At 43.3% G+C, this 19,216-nt stretch overlaps 1 protein-coding gene across 26 annotated transcripts in view; it reads left to right on the top strand.

The window, feature by feature from the left end:
- Positions 1–19,216, top strand: part of ANK3 (ankyrin 3) — a 284,651-nt gene that overhangs the window by 181,022 nt on the left and 84,413 nt on the right. For all 26 annotated transcript variants that reach the window (XM_030950841.1, XM_030950832.1, XM_030950843.1 and 23 more), the window contains 8 exons: positions 123–221; positions 1,873–1,971; positions 3,228–3,326; positions 5,305–5,502; positions 5,999–6,097; positions 6,822–6,920; positions 10,604–10,801; positions 13,246–13,344. In XM_030950841.1, coding sequence (XP_030806701.1) covers positions 123–221; positions 1,873–1,971; positions 3,228–3,326; positions 5,305–5,502; positions 5,999–6,097; positions 6,822–6,920; positions 10,604–10,801; positions 13,246–13,344 — 990 coding nt within the window. The remainder of the gene's footprint in view (positions 1–122; positions 222–1,872; positions 1,972–3,227; positions 3,327–5,304; positions 5,503–5,998; positions 6,098–6,821; positions 6,921–10,603; positions 10,802–13,245; positions 13,345–19,216) is intronic.

Raw genomic sequence — 19,216 nt, forward strand, 5'->3', positions numbered from 1 at the left:
ATCCAAAATAAATTTGGGAGTTGTTAATTTAAAATGGAAAAATTTATTTTGTGAATTCCATACTCAGTTCTATTTTTTAATTACATGAGGGCATCAAAAAGTGGGTTCTTTCTCATTTCCAGAATGGTTTCACACCTCTTCACATTGCCTGCAAGAAGAACAGAATAAAAGTAATGGAACTTCTTCTAAAGCACGGTGCATCAATTCAAGCTGTAACTGAGGTAAGAAATGGTCTTTCCATGCTTGTCTTTGCTTTTCTTACAAAATTCATTGCCTCTGTATTGATTAATATTTCAGTATTTCTGAAAGAGCATGGACCAATTAACTCAACAAGTATTTTCAACTAGATATTGTGAAATAATAAAACTGAACAATAAAGTCAGTTGCCCTAATGAGTCACAAATTTATGTTGGGATTATAGTGAGAATAACAAGTGAAATGTAACAAAAATAACTTCCTAAAATCTACCATTTCTGCCAATTTTCCTTCTGTAATTTAAGGCCTTAAGGATGAGATTTGCTCTGTTACAGACATTGAGGTGAAGACTATGCTTCACTCAAGTCCTGTTTTAAAAGGTGGTTTAATTCAGACCTTTTTTGGCTTTCCAAAAAGAAGTTCTATTCTCCCACCATCATGGGACATCACAAATCAGCTAGACAGAAATCAATATACTCTCACTTCAGTCAGCATGAGATAGTCTGCACCCAGTTCTTGGAACAATTCTGAGGTTGATTGAGTACCTATGGGAATTTTTACCTCCATGTATGTATATTGTACCAAGTTAGGAGGGGAGCAAAAATCACATGTATGAATATATGACCACTGTGGAATGGGCCATGTTAGAAAATGACAGGGAATTCCATGGATTAAACAAGGTGCAATGGGGAATAGTTCATCTCCATAAAATGGAGTTTGATTTAATGTGTGTAGGGTTGTTCTAATTATTCAGCAGCAAACCATACAGATCCCTTCCTGGCTTGCTTGAGGAAGAAGAGTCTGCCCTGGCTACAGTTCATGTAGCTCCAGACTAGCATTTAAAAACTCTAGAAGCATTTACTGAATTGTTTGAAACAGGTAAAACAATTTACACACTTGGCCGGTTATTCTGCCTTCCTGCTCATGTTTGCTGTTCTGCATGAGAAAGGAAGATAAGTGCTTTCCTCACTTCTACCCTCTGGGATTTGTATATATCTGTGGGGAAGGTGCCTAAACCATGGGGATTTCCAGAGATCTACTGAGCCTTCTCCTGCTCTTGGTAGCAAAAGGCCCTTCTGGAGGCTCTGGCTGGCTGTTGGTACAGCTGTGAGGAGGCTTTAGGGTGATTCTGCGTGGGGAAATATTAACTACTGATTGGATTTTTAAAGCAAAATCCTTGAGGTCATGCCCTGCTGAATGACTGCTCCCTTTTTTCCCCTCTCCTCCTCCTCTCCCTCTCTTTCTCTCCAGTTGGGCTCTCATATCTTGTGTAATGGGTGAAGATTCATGATGGTGATATTTCTTGCGCAAGCTGAACGTTTCAAAAAGCCTTGCCTTAGTACTAGGAATGCTTCTATTTTTTTTTTTCATGTTCCAAGACAATATTTAGCAAATGCCTAATCTTAATCTTGCTTAGCTATGGTTGATTTTGTTGATGAAGAACTGCTGAATTCCTTGAACATTTATATATTTGCTCGCTAACCACACTCATAGGTGTTCCCAATCCTGTGTGCCTTTCATTTAAGCATATGGATATGGTTTTAAGAAGATAAAACCCTCTCAGAAGAGAAAGCAGCTGGGTTTACTCACTTTAGAAAAATTTATGTTTTCCCCATGATGTTCTTGAAAAGGTATGTGGAAATAAGCATTTTAATTGAACTTTGGTCTGTTTTTCAGTCGGGCCTAACTCCAATCCATGTTGCTGCCTTCATGGGACATGTAAATATTGTATCACAGCTAATGCATCATGGAGCATCCCCCAACACTACCAATGTGGTGAGTCACGGGCTTCCTTTCAGCAAGGCAGGACTGGGAATGAAAGTGTGATAATATCTGGGAGCAGTGCTGGGATGGAGTGCCTGATTCTGCTGTCCACCACCCGCCTCCATAGCACCTGTGGCTCCTGCTGCAGTCATGGCAAAGTGCAGCAGTCATGGCAAAGTGCAGCCTGCTGACTCCTACTTGGGAGATGCTTGGCAGGTTGAGGAAATGTCCAAGGGGGCTGGTCCTAAGCAGGCTCTAATCTCTTGATTTTCTGAAGTAAAGAATGAGAACATACTGTGGCTTCTCAGATGTGATTTTTGAGGTCTGTGCTTGACCGTTGAGCACTGTTTTCCCAAGACCCCGGGGGGTCTGCCATTTAAGGCAAATTCAACAGATTGCAGCAGATTGTGGGGACATATTGCCTGTGTCCATCCAGCCTCCTCTGCTGGCTGTGTGCTGTGTGCCCCAGGGCTCCCAGGGCATGTGTAAAAACTGAACTTGTTCTTAGATGAGATATGTGAAAGTTGGGAAGTGGAAGAGAAGCAGAAGCATGTTGATCCTCTTTATCAGTTTGGCCTCCTTTTCACTTTCCATACACAGGTGCAGCTAGAAGACAGTATTTTGTAAAAGTCTTCACCGGCTGATTCTATTAAATTATGTAAAAATGCAGCACCTTTGTTAATTAGCAGATGTTTGTACCTAAAGACACATTGATACCCAAAAAGGTAGAAACCACTTTGCCTCCTGAATTGTCCTGGTTTCCTTGCATTTGTCTTTCATTAAGTCCATGAAGCCTTAGATGAGTGTACTCAGTAATGATTTTTTTTTTCCTTCTTGGTCAGTTGCCTCAGTGCTTGTCAGATTACAAATTATAATAGGGGCATAAGGCATTATAGAAGGAAAGCCAAATACATGTGTGCCTGAATATACAAAATTTGAAATACATTTTTTACTAAATTCAGGATATAATTTTTAACATTGCTAATAAAATGCTAGTAATATAAAAATTGCACTGTCTCTTTTCAGCAAAAAATAATGACAAAGGCACTACTGAGCTGGGAAACTGACCCTGCAATAAATGGCTTTGCAGCACACAGTGTCAGGTCAAATATTGATTTAATCTTACATCTTACAGACAGCTGCAGCAGAGTTTTTTAGTGGAGATCATTCTGAGCTGGGTCCCTGGTATTTCTGTGTTTGTGAAGCACGCTGGTGTTTGTTCTCCCTGCAGTGTGTCTAACTCTGTTCTGTTTTTGCTCTGGGTGCAGAGAGGAGAGACAGCACTGCACATGGCAGCCAGGGCTGGCCAGACTGAGGTCGTCAGGTACCTGGTACAGAACGGAGCCCAGGTGGAGGCCAAAGCCAAGGTGAGGACATGGCCCAGGTGGAACAAACCTGCATGATCCCTGCTGGGTAAAGCAGGGACTCACATTCATCTTGGCTGTGTCGTTTGTGAAGCCAAACCTTTGTGGTGCCCACTGATATTTTGTTATGTACCCTCTTGCTATAGCCATGAGTGATCTGTAAGAGACAAGGCAAAAGATGTCAGGTGGATGCCATCCCAGTTTTTAATATAAATTATCATGGGTTTGAAGAGTTTTCTTTTGAAGTAGGATTTGAGGAGGGAGAGGAGTTCCTCAAATGTGCTGTTACTTCAGCAGAACTGGAAACCCTTGGCTTCTGGTGTCTCCTGTCATGTCCCTAAAGCAGCAGCCTATATGTATGTAAAAATAGTTAGACTTCTAAAGAACACCACCTAAAGGAAGGAGGCACACTGAGGGGATGTAGCAGAGGGCTGGAAAGAAGGAACAGATCCTATAGAAACAATTGCAGTTGAGGAAGGTAAGGGTGGAGGAAAAAGAAATGGTCAAGAGGCATGAAGGAACATGCCAAATTATGGAAACCAAAGAGTTCCAGGAAACAGGCAGGGCAAGGTGATAAATGGGTGCAATAAATAGCAGTCTTAATAGGTAAACTCAGGAAATATTTTTTCCCCAAATGGTCATAAAATGGATGTAGCCTAAAAAAAACCAAACTGTTTTTCATTGTGAAATTATCTGTGAATTGGGTCACAAGTAAGTTTGCAGTTGAGATTATCTACTTATAAGGAACTCTGACTAAATATTTCTAGCTGATACGCTTTATATCTGCAAGGAGCCTGACAATAGAACTGATTCATGTGGTTTGTAAATCTCCAAAGACAATCTTGAAGTGAACAGCTCGTGCTCAGAAGCAGTCGTGCAAATATTTTCTGAGTAAATTCACAGAATGATTTAATTTGTGCAAACTGCCATTGCCTGTGATCAGTTTGTTATCATAAATAACAACTAAATGCACGCAGTAGATTATACACCAGTGCTAACATCAGCTGTGAGAAATTGTGGGGAACAGGCACAAACTGGAATAATTTAAGAACCACAAAGATGCTCCCCCAGTCAGGGGAGAATTGCCCTGCAGAGGAGCAACATTTATATCCTGGCATGCTCCCATCCTAAATCCAGAGGTGTAAAATCACTTTTGTAGGATGGGCATGGGCAGAAATCTCCCTTGCAGAGAACAGCCCAGAACTGCAGGACAGTTCTCAAAAGGTAGGAAATTCAGCAGGGGAAAATGGGGAGAGAAAGATGCTTGGTCACACTGTTGTGATAGTGTGCTTAATCCAAAGATTCTACAACAGAGAAGGGGGAGGACAAAAATACAAAACCAAATATAAGAGCTGGGAAATTACCTTCTAAACGCTCAGAACAAGGTCACAACACCCTCATATTTTCAGTGAAGGAAAAGAAATAAGCCATGAGATTCATGACAGGGAAACACCATACTTAAAACTATTCAGATTATTGTCTTCTGAATGAGAAGCAGAAAGTGACAATTCATTTCTACACCAAGCTCTGTCATCAGTTACACTTATGGAAAATTTAACTGCAAAATTCCAATCAGTCATTATGATACTTTATGCAAGTTTGCAGGTAATAATTGATTAAGCTATTAAATGTTGCTGTGAAGTATAAAAGAGATCAAGATGTGAGGAACACAATTATGCACTAGCTTTGTTTTCAGAAAGGCCTGCAAAGCAAAGTGAGGCAAATCCAGACAAGGAAGAAAATTGATCAATTTATTAACTTCTATGGGTTATGTCACTGTCTGGAGTATTTTGTGATGCACTAACAGAGAGCAAGGTATCTTTGTGACATGACACAGAGAAAGCCAGCATGCAACATTCCCCAGCTAAGACCTCAGCAGAATTAACCTCGTGTGCAATTTTGAAAAGTAACAGAGTGTGGGCAGTCCCAGTGTGGGGGGCAATTTTCTCATGCATGCCTGTGTTGTTCCCTGTGTGTTTAGGATGACCAAACCCCGCTGCACATTTCTGCCCGCCTGGGCAAGGCAGACATTGTGCAGCAGCTGCTGCAGCAGGGAGCATCTCCCAACGCAGCCACCACGTCAGGCTACACACCCCTGCACCTCTCTGCAAGGGAAGGGCATGAAGATGTGGCTTCTGTTCTTCTGGATCATGGTGCATCTCTGTCTATCATCACCAAGGTGAGCGAGCTGCAGGAGTGGCAGAATCACAGAGCACACCTGCAGCAAGGGCTGCTTGTGAATTAAATGCTGCAGGAGTCATATGCACATACAGTCTAAGTGTGAGCTACGTTTATTAAAAGGGTACAAAGCTTCATGCTTTTACCTCAGGACCTGATGTTTAATACATCCTAGTGAGCAGGCATGAATTTTCTTGGAATGGAAGGAATGCAGGGCAGAAATTCCAGGCGGGTGTTGATAGACTTGCCCTTGGGTCTTTGGTAGTGTGAAGAAAGGAACAGACTCTTCCCTTGTTTAAAGTAGATAGTGCTTTGCCTTGCAAGGGAAGGGCCTCCAGACCCCACAGGGCAGTTGGGAATCTGCAGACTTACTGCCTGTACTGAGGACTATGTAAGGGGGTGGATGGAAGCAGCTGCATCCTTGCAGATCAGAGACAAACCTTGTTTGCCCTGAGAAAGAGCACCCAGGGCTGCTATATTCCTGCTTTCTCTTACAGAAAGGATTCACTCCACTACATGTGGCTGCAAAGTATGGGAAAATCGAGGTAGCCAACCTCCTGCTTCAGAAGAATGCGTCTCCTGATGCTTCTGGAAAGGTAGGACAGAAGAAACCACTGCCACTTGCACAGCAAATATCTCAAACCAGATAATAATTTATTAATGTCCTCCTACTTATTTACCATCACACTGGTATCCACAGCCTGGGTTTAGCTGGAATTTGTTTCACGTGGTATTCCAGTCCCTGCTGGGGCTGCCAAGAGCCAGCAAACTCTTGACAAAGTGACTTTTATTGTCATTAATTGACAACAAAATGATGGGCTCTGTGTTCACATCCAGGGGAATGGAGACAAACTATTCCACTGTGTTCCTGCCCAGAGTATTTACAGTCCTTATCAGAGTATTTGGGTAGCTGGCTCTGCTTCCCCAGCTCTCATGATGGGGCAGGGGGCAAAGGCCAATAGGACCTCAAGCTTTCTAAAGCAGCCCAGCTTGGATTCTTACAGATCCAAGGGGCAGTTTGCTTATCCACTGCAGTAAAAGGATAACATTGCCAGGGGTGTGACCTCCTTACCCTGGGGGCAGCACAGATTTGTGCTTCTCTGTTCATCTTCCCTGGGAAAAGCAAATGGGGCTTTCACAGCTCGGGAAGGATTTCCAAATTTGTTTCATTTTTTGATTCTAAAAGTCCCCCAAGACTCTGGATACACGAATGAGTAACAAATGTGTTTTTTCACCTTATCTACTGGAATTTTCCAGACCCCTGAGTTTCCCCTGGAGAGGGTCTGTAACAGCACTTGTTTGTTCTGCATGTGTTTCTAGAGCGGTTTAACACCACTGCATGTAGCTGCACACTACGATAATCAAAAGGTGGCCCTCCTCCTGTTGGACCAGGGAGCTTCACCTCACGCCTCTGCCAAGGTACAAGTACTGGCCGCCCTGGGGAGCAATACCCAGGCTTTTTATGTCACTTTATTCCCTGTCTGCCCCTGTTCTTTCTAGGCTGTGTATGTTTGTAGTTACAGGAGGCTCGGTGACCTTGTTTGTTAATGTCTCACGTCCACATAAAGCTGCTAAGAATAATCCTGCAGGTGAATAAAGCAGCAATAAAAAAAAAGCAATAAGGATGCAGAAACAGTTTAAATCACCAGTTTCAGTCTCAGAAAATACTGAGCCTCGCTTTCATTTGTCCAGCCTCTTCAGTAACTTCTCCAAGCTAGCCAGCTTTGTATCTTTGCATCTTAAGATCTGTGCAGGGCAAGCCTGGGGTTGAAGCCCAGCTATGCAGGGATACTTCTGTTTGTGCCACAGGATGACATCTGAGGCCAGATAAGTTTCTCAGCACAATATATGTAATTATTCATGTGCTTCACAAAAGTATTTCTAGCCCAATGTAAATGGACTGGCAAGAAATAAAAGCAGTCACAGCCCTGCTTTGTAATTTACTGTAGGCAAGACAATGCCTAGTGTAAGGTTTCAGAGGATATGAAAGAATAAATATGTAAATTTATTCTGGTAGTGCATAAAACAAAGAGAATTTAGAGAAGCTTAAACTATTTCTTTTGTGGATCCCAGTTTTAAGTGTGGGATGGATAAATACTATAATCAATCAGAATATAATTGATATTTGAGCAGGAACATTAGGTAAAGCAGGATGGAAACATATGTAGGTTAAAGCGGATTAAGTGCAGTGTAAATACCTCATTTAAAACAACCCAGACAATTTCCTTAAATCTGCAAAAGAAAAGCTGTGGAGAAAGGAGAGCTAATGGAAAAGGCAGTATTGTGGTTAGATGGGCATTGCTCCTTGATTGCCTTCCTCTCACACATGGCTGAGTGCAACCATACACTGGACCCCTTCTGCATGGCTGCAGGAGAGGATGGAGAAGGGGGTCCCCCTCCATCCTCTCCTGCAGCCATGCAGAAGGGGTCCAACTCCTCCATACTAAGAGTTGGTAGTGCAAGGAGGGGGAAGTTAAATAAACACGGACTGCCAGCAGCACAGTTTCGAATCAATGCTGTCGATAGTGGCGCTCTGCCAGAGCAGTGCCCCGGGGGGCAGCCAGAGTGATCTCTGATCTTTCACTACTGCAGCACAGCACTCTCAAATGCCACTGGGGGGAAGGAAGGGCCTTCTGGAGAGGGTGAGAAGGCACTGACCCAGTTTTCACTGGAAGAAGCTGCCAGTGGGAGCTGTGCATCCTGTAGGGACAGGGATTGCAGCAGCCCCTGCCAAGGGCTTGGGAAGTCCAAACAAGGTGGAAGCCCTGCGGACTGTGGTACAGCATGGCACAAACCCATGTGTCAGGTCACCTCAGCTTCCCCATCTGTAACAGAGCAGTTCTGCAGCTGCCACTTCAGGCCTCCAAGTGCCAGCTGTAAGTGTGCCTAAAAGAAAGCATTTGTTAGTGCTCTGCAGCAAGTGAGCCACGGCAGCAGCCAGCACAGCGTCAATACTAAACAAAATTAACCATAACATGTTTGTTGCTTCGGGCACCCGCTGTGCACTCATCCAAAAGATGATGTTGGTAACAGCAGATGATTTCCTGCACTTTTTGTAAATGTGGTCCAGTAAATAAATGTTATGTCATATCTCATCACTGACTCCACAGTTAGTTCCATCAGTGGTTGCCTTTCCTGTGACACTACTGTCTTTAACACTGATCTTAATTTAAGAGTGTCTCATTAGCCAAGCCTAGCAAAATTTGCCTTGAAGAGTGATAAGTGACAGGGTATGGGAAATGAGCATGTCAGAGTCTAGTGCTGTGGTACAGTTATCCTGATGAACCATTCTTCTCTTTCATAGGCAAAAATTGTGCCTAATTTCATGTGTGGCTTATCCCTAATTTGAATTTAGCATCCTCTTTACAGTGCCTTTTTTCCTTGCCATGCCATCCCCAAGGCCTTAGTTTTCCTCTTTCCTTTCATCTTTAACCCTTTTCCCTTTTTCCGCTCTTTTCCCTGGCAAACAGAATAACCCAATACCCTTCCTTCTGAACTTCTCTGTTTCCTTTTCCATCTATGCATTGTGACAGAGTGCTGCCCTTTTGAGGAGAAGATGCAGACTGGGACTGAGCTGAATTTCAGCTTTTATTTTTCAGCTCTCTTTTTGCCTTCTCTTGGCAACCTGCTGCTGTCCATTCCACTGAATGCAGTATATACCCATTTCTGAGGAAAAGGCTTGGAAACTACATTTGTTATTTTATGTAATGCAATATGAGCTCCATTTCAAGGAGTTATGTTTTAGCAGATATGCAGGATTTAGCATGTAGTATTTAGGATTTATTAGGTGCTCGTGTGGCAGTGGTTGTTTTACATGGCAGTATCCTGCAGGAAGTCTAAGGGAGAGGATTATGCTTGTTTTTCCTGAAGCACTTTATCTTCGAAGTGAAAATTCAGTGGCCATGTGCTTCCTTTATTGATTGTGGCACTGTGTTTCCTGAATGTTATTTTCAAATTCCTTCATATCCAAGATCTGAACTGAATCTGAACTCAGTTTGGAAGGTTACAGAACCTTTTCCACATGAAACTAGTGCTGTGCATCTCTTGCTGCCAGGTTCCTATTAAAGCTCTCTTGTAATCATTTGTGAGCCCCCATCTATTTATTCCCTGCTCATACCTGCATTGCTTTGCATCTCTTCCTTTTTAGACCAGCCCTGCTGCTGTGTGGGTGCAGGGAGGAACCCAGCCAGGTGAATGCTTTGTGCCTTTAGGTAGATTTTATTGGGATGGGTCATCTGAGATGCAAATGGTACTTATGATGCCTTACAAAAATACAAAATGGTTTATGCAGCTTGGGTCTCATCCCCCCTGGCCTTGTCTCTTATTCAAGGCAGGAAGTTCTTGACTAAACAGTCATTGCAATCAGTGTCAAAAGCTGGTCCTACCTCCATCAGAGTTTTGGTATTTGTGTGCTGATCAGTTATTCTTTATATCCATTTATCTATTTTCTGCCTAGCTGTCTCTTTTAAGAGTTACAAAATTGTATCAGGCAATAGATACTGCATTTTTATTTTTAGTAGTGGGCTCCCTGGGTACACATATTGGAAGGAATAAAAAGATAAGGAATGCATGACTCTGAAGTTATATGCTTCAGTTTTTCCCTTGATCTGAATAAAACCAGCTTGTCAGTAAGGTTTAGTGTAAATGCTGCAAGAAAGGCCATATTTCATGTGCATGATGCTTTCGTTCACACTGGGAAATGGGGAAAAAACCCCAAACAATAACAGCTGTTCTGAGTTATGAACACACATCCTGCTCTTCTGTTTGTTAAAGATTTTATGTACATTTAAGGAAAAGGAGCAAATGTCTATGAAACAAAACTCAAACTCCTATTTCTATAGATTGTCTTTTCCTGAAAAGATATTTTTTTCCCAAATTTGAAAATTTACTTCAGAATCCTCCTCTTTGTAGCAATACTTTAAAAAAAAGAGATTGCCTAAAGGTCAGATACATTGGTTCATACAGCTTGTTAACATTTGACTGAGTTTGACAGAATTTTTAGGACTAATGGCATAATTACTCACAGAGTTGGGGAGGTACAGCAAAGTGATTTATCACCCTGTGGAATGAGCAGCTCTCAGTGAAGTGCTCTCTGTTGGCAGAATGGTTACACCCCCCTGCACATAGCTGCCAAGAAGAACCAGATGGACATCGCCACCACGCTGCTGGAGTACGGCGCGGACGCCAACGCCGTCACGCGGCAGGGCATCGCCCCGCTGCACCTCGCCTCGCAGGACGGCCACGTGGACATGGTGTCCCTGCTGCTCGCCAGAAACGCCAACGTCAACCTCAGCAACAAGGTGGGTGTCCCCCAGCCCGGGGTGAGGCTGTGTGAAAATGGGATGAGGAGGAGAGGGCCCTGCAGTGACGTTTTGCCCCCTGAAAGGCGCTGCAGGTGTCTGACCACACATCGTCATCTCTGCTAGCAAAGAGCAGCGCGCCGTGTCACACTGAAGGGACCTTTGTAGTACCCAAGGGTTGGTGATAACTCATGCTGCAGTGGAATTTATCAATCCAGCATTAATTTATGCTGGTCTGCCAAAGCATGGCCAGAGAGAAAATATCTTCTTCCCCACAGGGGAGCTGTGGGGCTGGCACCCGTCATTTATCAACCTCTAGGAATATGCCTGCCCATTTTTCAAGTGTTACATGTGTAATTGTAATTTCCTTTTTTTTTTGTATTTGTAATTTTTTTTGTAATTGTAATTTCCCTTTTTTTTGTATTTTTTTATTTGTAAGATTTTTAGCACGATAATATTTTATGACAAAAAAATGTAACATGTACCAGCAAATGGTAACAAATATTACTATCTCATGGTAACAGCTGACTTGTTCAGGATGGCGACTTTTTTTAATGGGATAATAACAGCAACTTTTTCTGGGATTTTGTTCTCTAATATAAGTGGTTCTTCCTCCCCAGGGTATGTTCCTTAGCCCACAGTGACTTTTGGTGTCATTTCTCCTGGTGATAAGAAAGGAAAGTTGATGTATTTTAGTTTATGTGTGAATTCATAGGCCATTAAGTCTGCTCTATAGTAATGTTTCTAGCAAATGTGCAGCCTTAATTCATTAAATGCCCCACTAGACATTGTTATTTGACATTGTCAAGTGCAGTTTCAGAATGGATTTATGTGGCTAGATTAGGCTATAGAAATTTTTATTCATGGAAAATGTTTTTTATTCTCAGCAGGTAGGAAGAGTCAGTATCCTTTGAGGCAGCGGGTGTTCTGCACAGGGCTGCTGTGTTTTCCTGCTTCTAACTTTCCAATTTGATCATCTGTGGGTCCTCCTTCAGAAAGCTTCTCTTGCAGATGTGGATTTTTTTTTCTCCACAAGTCTCAATTGTGTGGGGGCTTATGCAGTATCCCCACAGGGAAATTTGCCATGTACATGTTCTGCATCCATTGGCTATCCCATTTTGCTGCTGAGGCTAATACAGGGAGCATGACTGAAGTGCTTGGCACATTGATTCAGTGCCAGCAGAGGTTAATTACCTGCAGCATCCAGCAATCTGTTCAGTTGTAATCTCCAGTTTCTCATTGTGCTGGTAACACCGCCTTTGGGGAGTAATTCCCCTCCGGGCTCTCTCAGGGATGCACATTTCCTCAGAGCACAGCACCTCTACATTCAAAGCCAGATGTTCAGAGCCCACTGACTTCTGAGTTTTGCAGCTTTGCAATGGGAGTAAAAAGAGCATTTATTTCTTCAGGACCCACAGCATGGTTTGGAGGTGAATACTCAGAGCCCCCATACTGAGCACTTAATCTTTTTAGAAGGTTTGGCCATTACTATCCAGGCTCCATTAGGTAATTTATAGTTGGTTATTGTTACATATTTGTGTCAGTGAGCCACCTAAGCTATGTTGTCATCAGGATTGCATCTTGGAGGGAAATGCAGTGGGGCCATCTCAGAATAACTGGCCTTGTTAGGGAGGGCACCATGGATGTGGGTTTGGGCTCAAGGGTGGGAAACTTAGTGAGTGTTCCTGCCTGATGTGACACCTGCTACCACTTGCTCTTCTCTCCTTGATACTGTTCCTGTAGGAGCAGGAGAGAAAATTAACCATCATTTGCAAGGAAGGGATATTCTTTCTTGTTCCTAACAATATCTCCTCAGCAGATTGTCTCTCCTTCCCCTTTTCTCTTCTACCTCTTTTAATGTGGCAGAAGGTTGCATAGTTTTCTGAGGTTTTAAGGATATTTAGATATTGAGTTTTAAATAAGAAAAATTGCTATCAGTATGCATTTTCTATCAAGTCTGTATATTCCCTGAGCAGAGAGAAATGGGCCTGATCTCAGAGAAATGCAGTTTTATTCTTTTGTGTTTGTGTCTGAAAATGATCAAGTAGAGGAATAAAAGGTAAGGATAAAACTGAGTGATTGTAAAAAACTTCCAGACGTGTAAACAATGATTCAATATTGCTTTTAAAGTCTGACTCATTGTAGGGAAGTAAATTACGAGGGAAAAAATAATGTGTGACTTTCCCTTAAAGTGCTCTAATTTGCTATTTCACGTGTAACACTGCATGGAGAAATGTTCCTTGTCTTAAAGAAACATCATCTTCCTGGCTTTTGAATTGTACTTTCCTGCTGATCAGCAGTGTGATAACAAAGCACCTTACACAGTGAAAGTGGAATGTGTAACTTCTTTAAGGACGTTTAGAGTTTTATTGATACCTGAATTTGCATTTTAGAAGTCTGTGTGCCTCCTCTGGAGATTGTTCCTTGTTGTTTCTGATTTCCAGAGTGGACTGACGCCCCTCCACCTGGCTGCCCAAGAGGACAGGGTCAATGTAGCAGAGGTTCTGGCTAACCAGGGAGCTGCTGTTGATGCACAGACAAAGGTATGAACACCACTGTCACATGAAATATTTCCTTCCAGGGAGCCATGAGCCTCCAGACAGGGCTAGGAATTGATTTCAGGGTGAAATCGCAGCAGGGAAACATTCCTTGCAATAAATTATTGCAGAATATATTCTGAAAACTGAAGATACATAAACTTGGGTGTTTAATGTTAAGCTCAGCCTTTGAGCAGTGAGCTTGTTTCTTGCCAAATATTTAGATCAATAGCGGTTTAGATTGTATCCTAGTACTGTGCTTCACTGAAGGTAAGTGGGATTGGTCTAGTTATTGAGTAAGGGAACTGTTGTCTAATGTGAAATACATATATGCAGTGGTGGTCCATTTCAAATTTACTTGCCTAGAAATAGTTTTGCCTAAATATTTGGACTCCTAAGTAAGAGACCTGGATTTTCAAGGTGCTTGGGGGTGGCTTTCGAGACCCCCAGCAATGACACCTCCCACTTCACAGTATTTGTTTTTAAGTTCCATGTCCTGAAGCAAAGACCCTTTGCAGAAGAGGTTTTATGCTCCCTAATGGGGTACAGTGCTCAGAATTTAATGATAATGATCTCAGTGTTGATTGCACTTATATTCCTCATGCACTGTCTGAATCTTGGAGACGTTCCTTTAGCTGGGCAAGAAATCAGTTGGGATCAAATACTTGGGCTGTAGTGGATCGAATCAGCTAAATGCAGCAGGTCTCACAATCTGAGCTGCACTCTTTTGCAGAGGAGTAGCTTTCACAGCTCTCTGCCAGGTGTATGCCACAAGTTAGTGTTGTGCTTGCATCCCAGGAATGTCCAGGTGTGTCAGACTGCCCAGCAATATTATCACATTACACTGACAGCTCAGAAAGGTCCGAGTCCATCATCATGTCTGGCTGCAGCTCAGCTGATTATAATCTGTGGCAGAGGGAAAAGTCATTGTTATCTGATTTCTCTACAGTGTAATTCCAGCTGTACTGACTGCTGATTTCAGTAACATTATCCTGACGTAAACCTGAAAGAGTTTTGCTAAAATCCCAGGAGCTTCTCCAGGTTTATACTTTTGTAACATATCCTCAGTCTGTATTTTAAAGAAGAATCAGTCAGGGTTTTTATCTGTCAGATCACCCAGTAACAGGTGAGATCTGCCCTGGTTCATTCTTTGCAATTTCCTCAGATGAATGTGGTTGCCTTCCTAGAGGTAGTTTCCACCTGGTGTTGGTTTCAGTAGCAGGACATTGCAGAACCTGTTCTTTGGACTTGGCCAGAGCTGAATCACCTCCCAAGCCATGCAACTCATCTGAGTCTTTGCCTCTGCCCCTCTGTGCAGTGCTCTTGGCTGTCCCACAAATAGCAAGCAGTCTGAGGAGACATTTATACTGACAGGTGCAGGCAGACACACGTGTTTGCTTTGCTGGCTCTCCACTGTCCAAACAGGATCCCAATCTGGGCTGCAGTGGCCTTTTAGTCACATTAGGGTGGTGGAAACATCTGAGCTACTGTCACAGCTGAGAGGCAGGCAGGGCATGTCTGCTGGGTCCCAGGGACAGCCTGGTGCAGCTGCAGGAGCTCTGCACTCAGCTTCAGAAAGTGCAGTCATATTTGACTGTGTGCAACATGATCAGTAATAGCAATATAAGTCTAAAGAAGACAGAAGTAAATCCCTTGTTGTTCACCCTCATTCCTCAGTTATATGTGTAACTAGTGTGAATAAAGAATAGTTTCCCAGTACACTCTTGTTTCCATGGGACTGCCCCATAATTGTTGGGAAGTGGCTCAGGGACTCATAAGTCAGGTTGTATTTAAGCAGGACTGCTTTGGGCTGTAAGAAGTCACCTGTCTGGGGAAATTCTCCATCCTGTAGGCTTCTGTGGGGAAGAGCATCCACAACGTCTTGTCCTCCTGTTCCCCCTACTAGTTAGTGCTACTAGTTGCTGCTCTCTGCTGTAGGGCACTGTCTGCTCCTCGGGAGGAGAGTGCCCACGTGCCTGGCAGGACTCTGTTAGAGTGGAATGAGTCAATGCTCATGCACTGGCATGGGCTTGGTGCTTTTCCACGGGCTTCTGCAGGGTCCCATCTGCTGGGTTTGTGCAGCAGTGAGCCCTGCAGGCTCCACAGAGTCAGCCACGTGGAGCTGTCTGCCTGATATAAGGATATATCCTGGGATATGAGGAAAGGGCCAGTGCAGTACCGAGTGTTTTATCAGGGAATTGTTTCTGGATAAACTGATGGTCACCCGAGTTCCTTCCTGAAAAACCCTGAATTTCTACAGTGAGGGAAAATTGTTATGCTGTAAGAAAGGCCATACTTTGACCTCATGTTCTATACAGTGAAGGTTAGATGATTACCCTGTAAAACAGCAGCCCTGCAGTTACAAGCTTTCCCATTTAGATGGATTAACTGTACGTTCTGCCTCTAAAACCAGAGGCACTGGGGGACAAGATAAGCAACAGCTGAGTTGGCTTTGGAGGCACTGTTGCTATGCTTGCATGTTTGCACAATCCTGTCCAGCATGTCCAGTTGGGATTCATTCCTTTGGACACACAGCAGCAGAGATGTGGCCATCCGTGCCTTAGAAGTCAGTGAAGCAGCACAGCTCAGAGTGACATTTTATTGGGGATCTCTGCTACCAGCAGTGTCACCACGAACCTTCTGTTTTCTTCCCTCCATTTCACATCCATGTGCTTCTCTTACCTCAGATTTTGGGGCATGGATGACTGTTCAGCAGTGCTTTTTTTTTTTTGTTGGTTTTAATTTATTTTCCTTCCTTATCCAATTTCTCATTTTCCCAGGATAAGCAAGCACAGATTGTGTCACTCCAGCCCGGTACCTGTCAACAGGGGGAGAACACTCCATGTCATTTAACTTAATATCACTAGGTCATTGAACTCTTGAATAGGGACCAATGAGCTATCATCTTCCTCGTCTTTAGTCATCATTTATATATAACTTACCCTCCCTGGGGAAACATGTGGAGTCTGCAGTTCTGACACATAGGGGTTCTGACCCTGCTCACATGCTGGGGAGTCTTCAGGTGGTTAAAGGAGAAGATGGGACAGAAACACATTTTGCATCTTGAAGCTGTATCAGGGAAGGAAAAAAAACCATCAGAAAATCACTTGTACAGGGGATTAGTCTGTATGATTAGGATCAGTTCTGGCTGTTATGAGCATTTTCAGAATTGCTCTCAGAAGTGAACAATTGCATATGTGGGACTCTCTTGGGGTGGTTTCCCTCCCAAGAAATTTTTTTCCTGACCTTTGTAGTAGAAAAAGGCACGAAAGGAAGGATAGCTTCTGGTTATGAAGTGCTTTTATTAATAGTGTTGTGGGATCCTTCTGGTTTTGCTGCATCAATTAACTAAATAGCCTCTAATCCCAGAGCTGCAGGAGTCTAAATCAATGCTGAAGTGTAAACAGCACTGGTGCAGCAGGCCAGAACTAGTGCCTGAGAGGCCATAAGACTGATTCTACCACTTGAAAATGAAATTTTGTTAGGTGGTTTAAACTCAGCCACGTTAGAAAATACACTTCAGGTGGTAAAGTTTGACATGCTTCAAAATCCTTCACATTTAGAAAGCTTTAATATTTGAATTTGGTGTTCACAGAAGGCATGTTAGTGTCCTGGAGCAAAGGCAGCAGCTCTTGTCTATTCTGACATTGCATTTGTTTGCCTGAATTTAGGTGTGCTAAAGAGTTTTTGGTGCTGAAAATGTGCTGTGCAGTATCATGCTTAACACAAGGCATGCTCATCCATTCACAATAATATTGGGAGGTGAAAATCAGTCTGGAGCCATGGCTGTGAGCAGATATCCCTTCTCTGGTGGTCATGCTGAGTGCCAAAAGCTGTCCTGGTACGTGTGATGTTGCTTTTGTTTCAGGGCTTTTGTGCTGGTAGTTGGCACGAGTAAATATTGTTTCATGGCTCAGCAGGTCCCCACATGTCATTTTTCCACTGTTTATCCCATTGGAGAGTGTGGTTGTAGGATACAGCAGTACTGTGATGGCCTGGCAGAGGAAGACTGAGAGAAAAGTGCAGCTTCAGTCAAGGACGAAAAGCAGGGTTTGGAGTTTTTATTTCAGTCAGTCATTACACTGCTTTTGGTGTTGGGGCTCCCCTGGGGTAACTGATGGTCTCCCAGTCCCTGGCTGATGACTGTCTGGAGAACAAAGCCAGTATTAAACTGCCTTTTGTTTCTGAAACTGTAGTTTCGGTAGGAGACAATGGTGGCTCCGAGGTCACAATGTTCTTTTGCAGGTTGAGCTGGGATTTTTATTTCAGATTTTTTCAGGTCTGCCTGCTTTGTTCTGACAGGAGCCCCATAGCAGCCTGAGATCATAACAGTGATGCAGCTTTTCCACTGGAATATCTAATTCTCAGATGCAGGAAGAGATAAGAAGGCAGGGAGGGAGGGAGGGAGGGAAGTACTACTGAGAAAAATCACTTTCCTACAGCACAAACACTCAAATACAGGTCTTCAGTATATCTTCATGGTGCGTTATCTGTCTCTCCTTGGCTCTTTGTACGTGCTCAGTTGTTATCAAGAAGTTTCTGTGGAAATTTCCAGGCTGATAATGTGCAGTAATGAACCTTTGCAAGGTACTGCAACATGTTAGGTCCTGATTCAGCAAGGCAGGGAAGTGTCTGTGTGTGTACACCTAGGTCGGCCTGTTTCATTCAGTCAGGCCTTTGTGATCTTTGGATCTAAAGCAATTTCTAGCCCTGTAAACAACAATGCTGTAGCTTCATTGTCTGACATTTACAGCTGAAAAACAAAAACTGAGCAGCTTGAGAGTCAGCATGACTAGAAAGATGCAGTAATTCAAGCTGTTAAGATTTATGGTTATTGCCAGTGGAGGATGTTAAAGTAATTCACTGACATGATATACAAGACTTGTGATAATTCCCCTCAAAAGTAAAAATTGAAGGGCAAGAGAATAAGGGATTTTTATGTGTTCCATTAGAAATAAAAAGTTCAGTATTTCTGATTTTCTTTTTTCTTGGCACTTATTCTTGTAGCTTTTGATAAACCCTTCCCAGCTGCTAACTCCCCTGGTGCTGCTCATTCTTTAAGACAGCCAGAAGGTGATGTCTGTTAGAGCTGTGTTAAACAAAAGCCCTAGTTTTCTTGGAAGTAACTTTTTCAATATTAGGCTGCCTCCTAAATCCCTTAGTGCTTTGCCAGTAATTATAACTAAGCCTGAATGGCTGTGCAGAAATTTATATAATTGTGAGCTGAGTTTTGTTGTTCTGTTTCTGCTTTTGGTTTTGGGGTTTTTTTTAATGGGGTTTTTGTTGTTTTGGGGTTTTGTCTGTTAGTGGGTGGGTTAATTATTAATATCTTTTGAAGCAAAATATTTTTGCCTCCCAGGCACCTTTCTATAGACAATGAAAGTAGCAAGCTCAAGTAGCCTTGAGAATTTGCTGCCTTTATTGTTAATTTAATTGTGTAATTGCAGAATCTGCCAGTTGGAGTGTTTCAGAGCAGTCAGTAGAATACCTTGGTTCACGAGGGGATCTTGGGGTACAATTGCTGTGCCTTCCTGAGCTGGCAGGAGCTGGGGGCAGGAACCTGAGCTCTCACCGAGAAGTTGAGGACATCCTCCCCAGGTTTCAGGCACTGAGAGGGCATTTTGCTGACCAGTTTTACTGTGGCCATGCCCTCAGTGTCCGTGCTGCTGGCTGGGAGGAGGAAGATGTCCCGTGCTGAGGGCCAGCCAGCCGTGACACGGTGTCACATCTCTGTCCCTCTGCTGTCAGCGGCTGCAGGCCCAAACAGGACCTGACACGAGGTGACCACAGGCTACAGCAAACCTAAAAGGGAGCTCCCAGGACCCTCCAAGGACCTCAGGCAGGGGACTGGTGCTTTGCCACCAGGCTCAGCAGGTGC

This window comes from Camarhynchus parvulus, chromosome 6 (genome assembly GCF_901933205.1).
Source record: "Camarhynchus parvulus chromosome 6, STF_HiC, whole genome shotgun sequence".
In the NCBI taxonomy this organism is placed as follows: domain Eukaryota; kingdom Metazoa; phylum Chordata; class Aves; order Passeriformes; family Thraupidae; genus Camarhynchus; species Camarhynchus parvulus.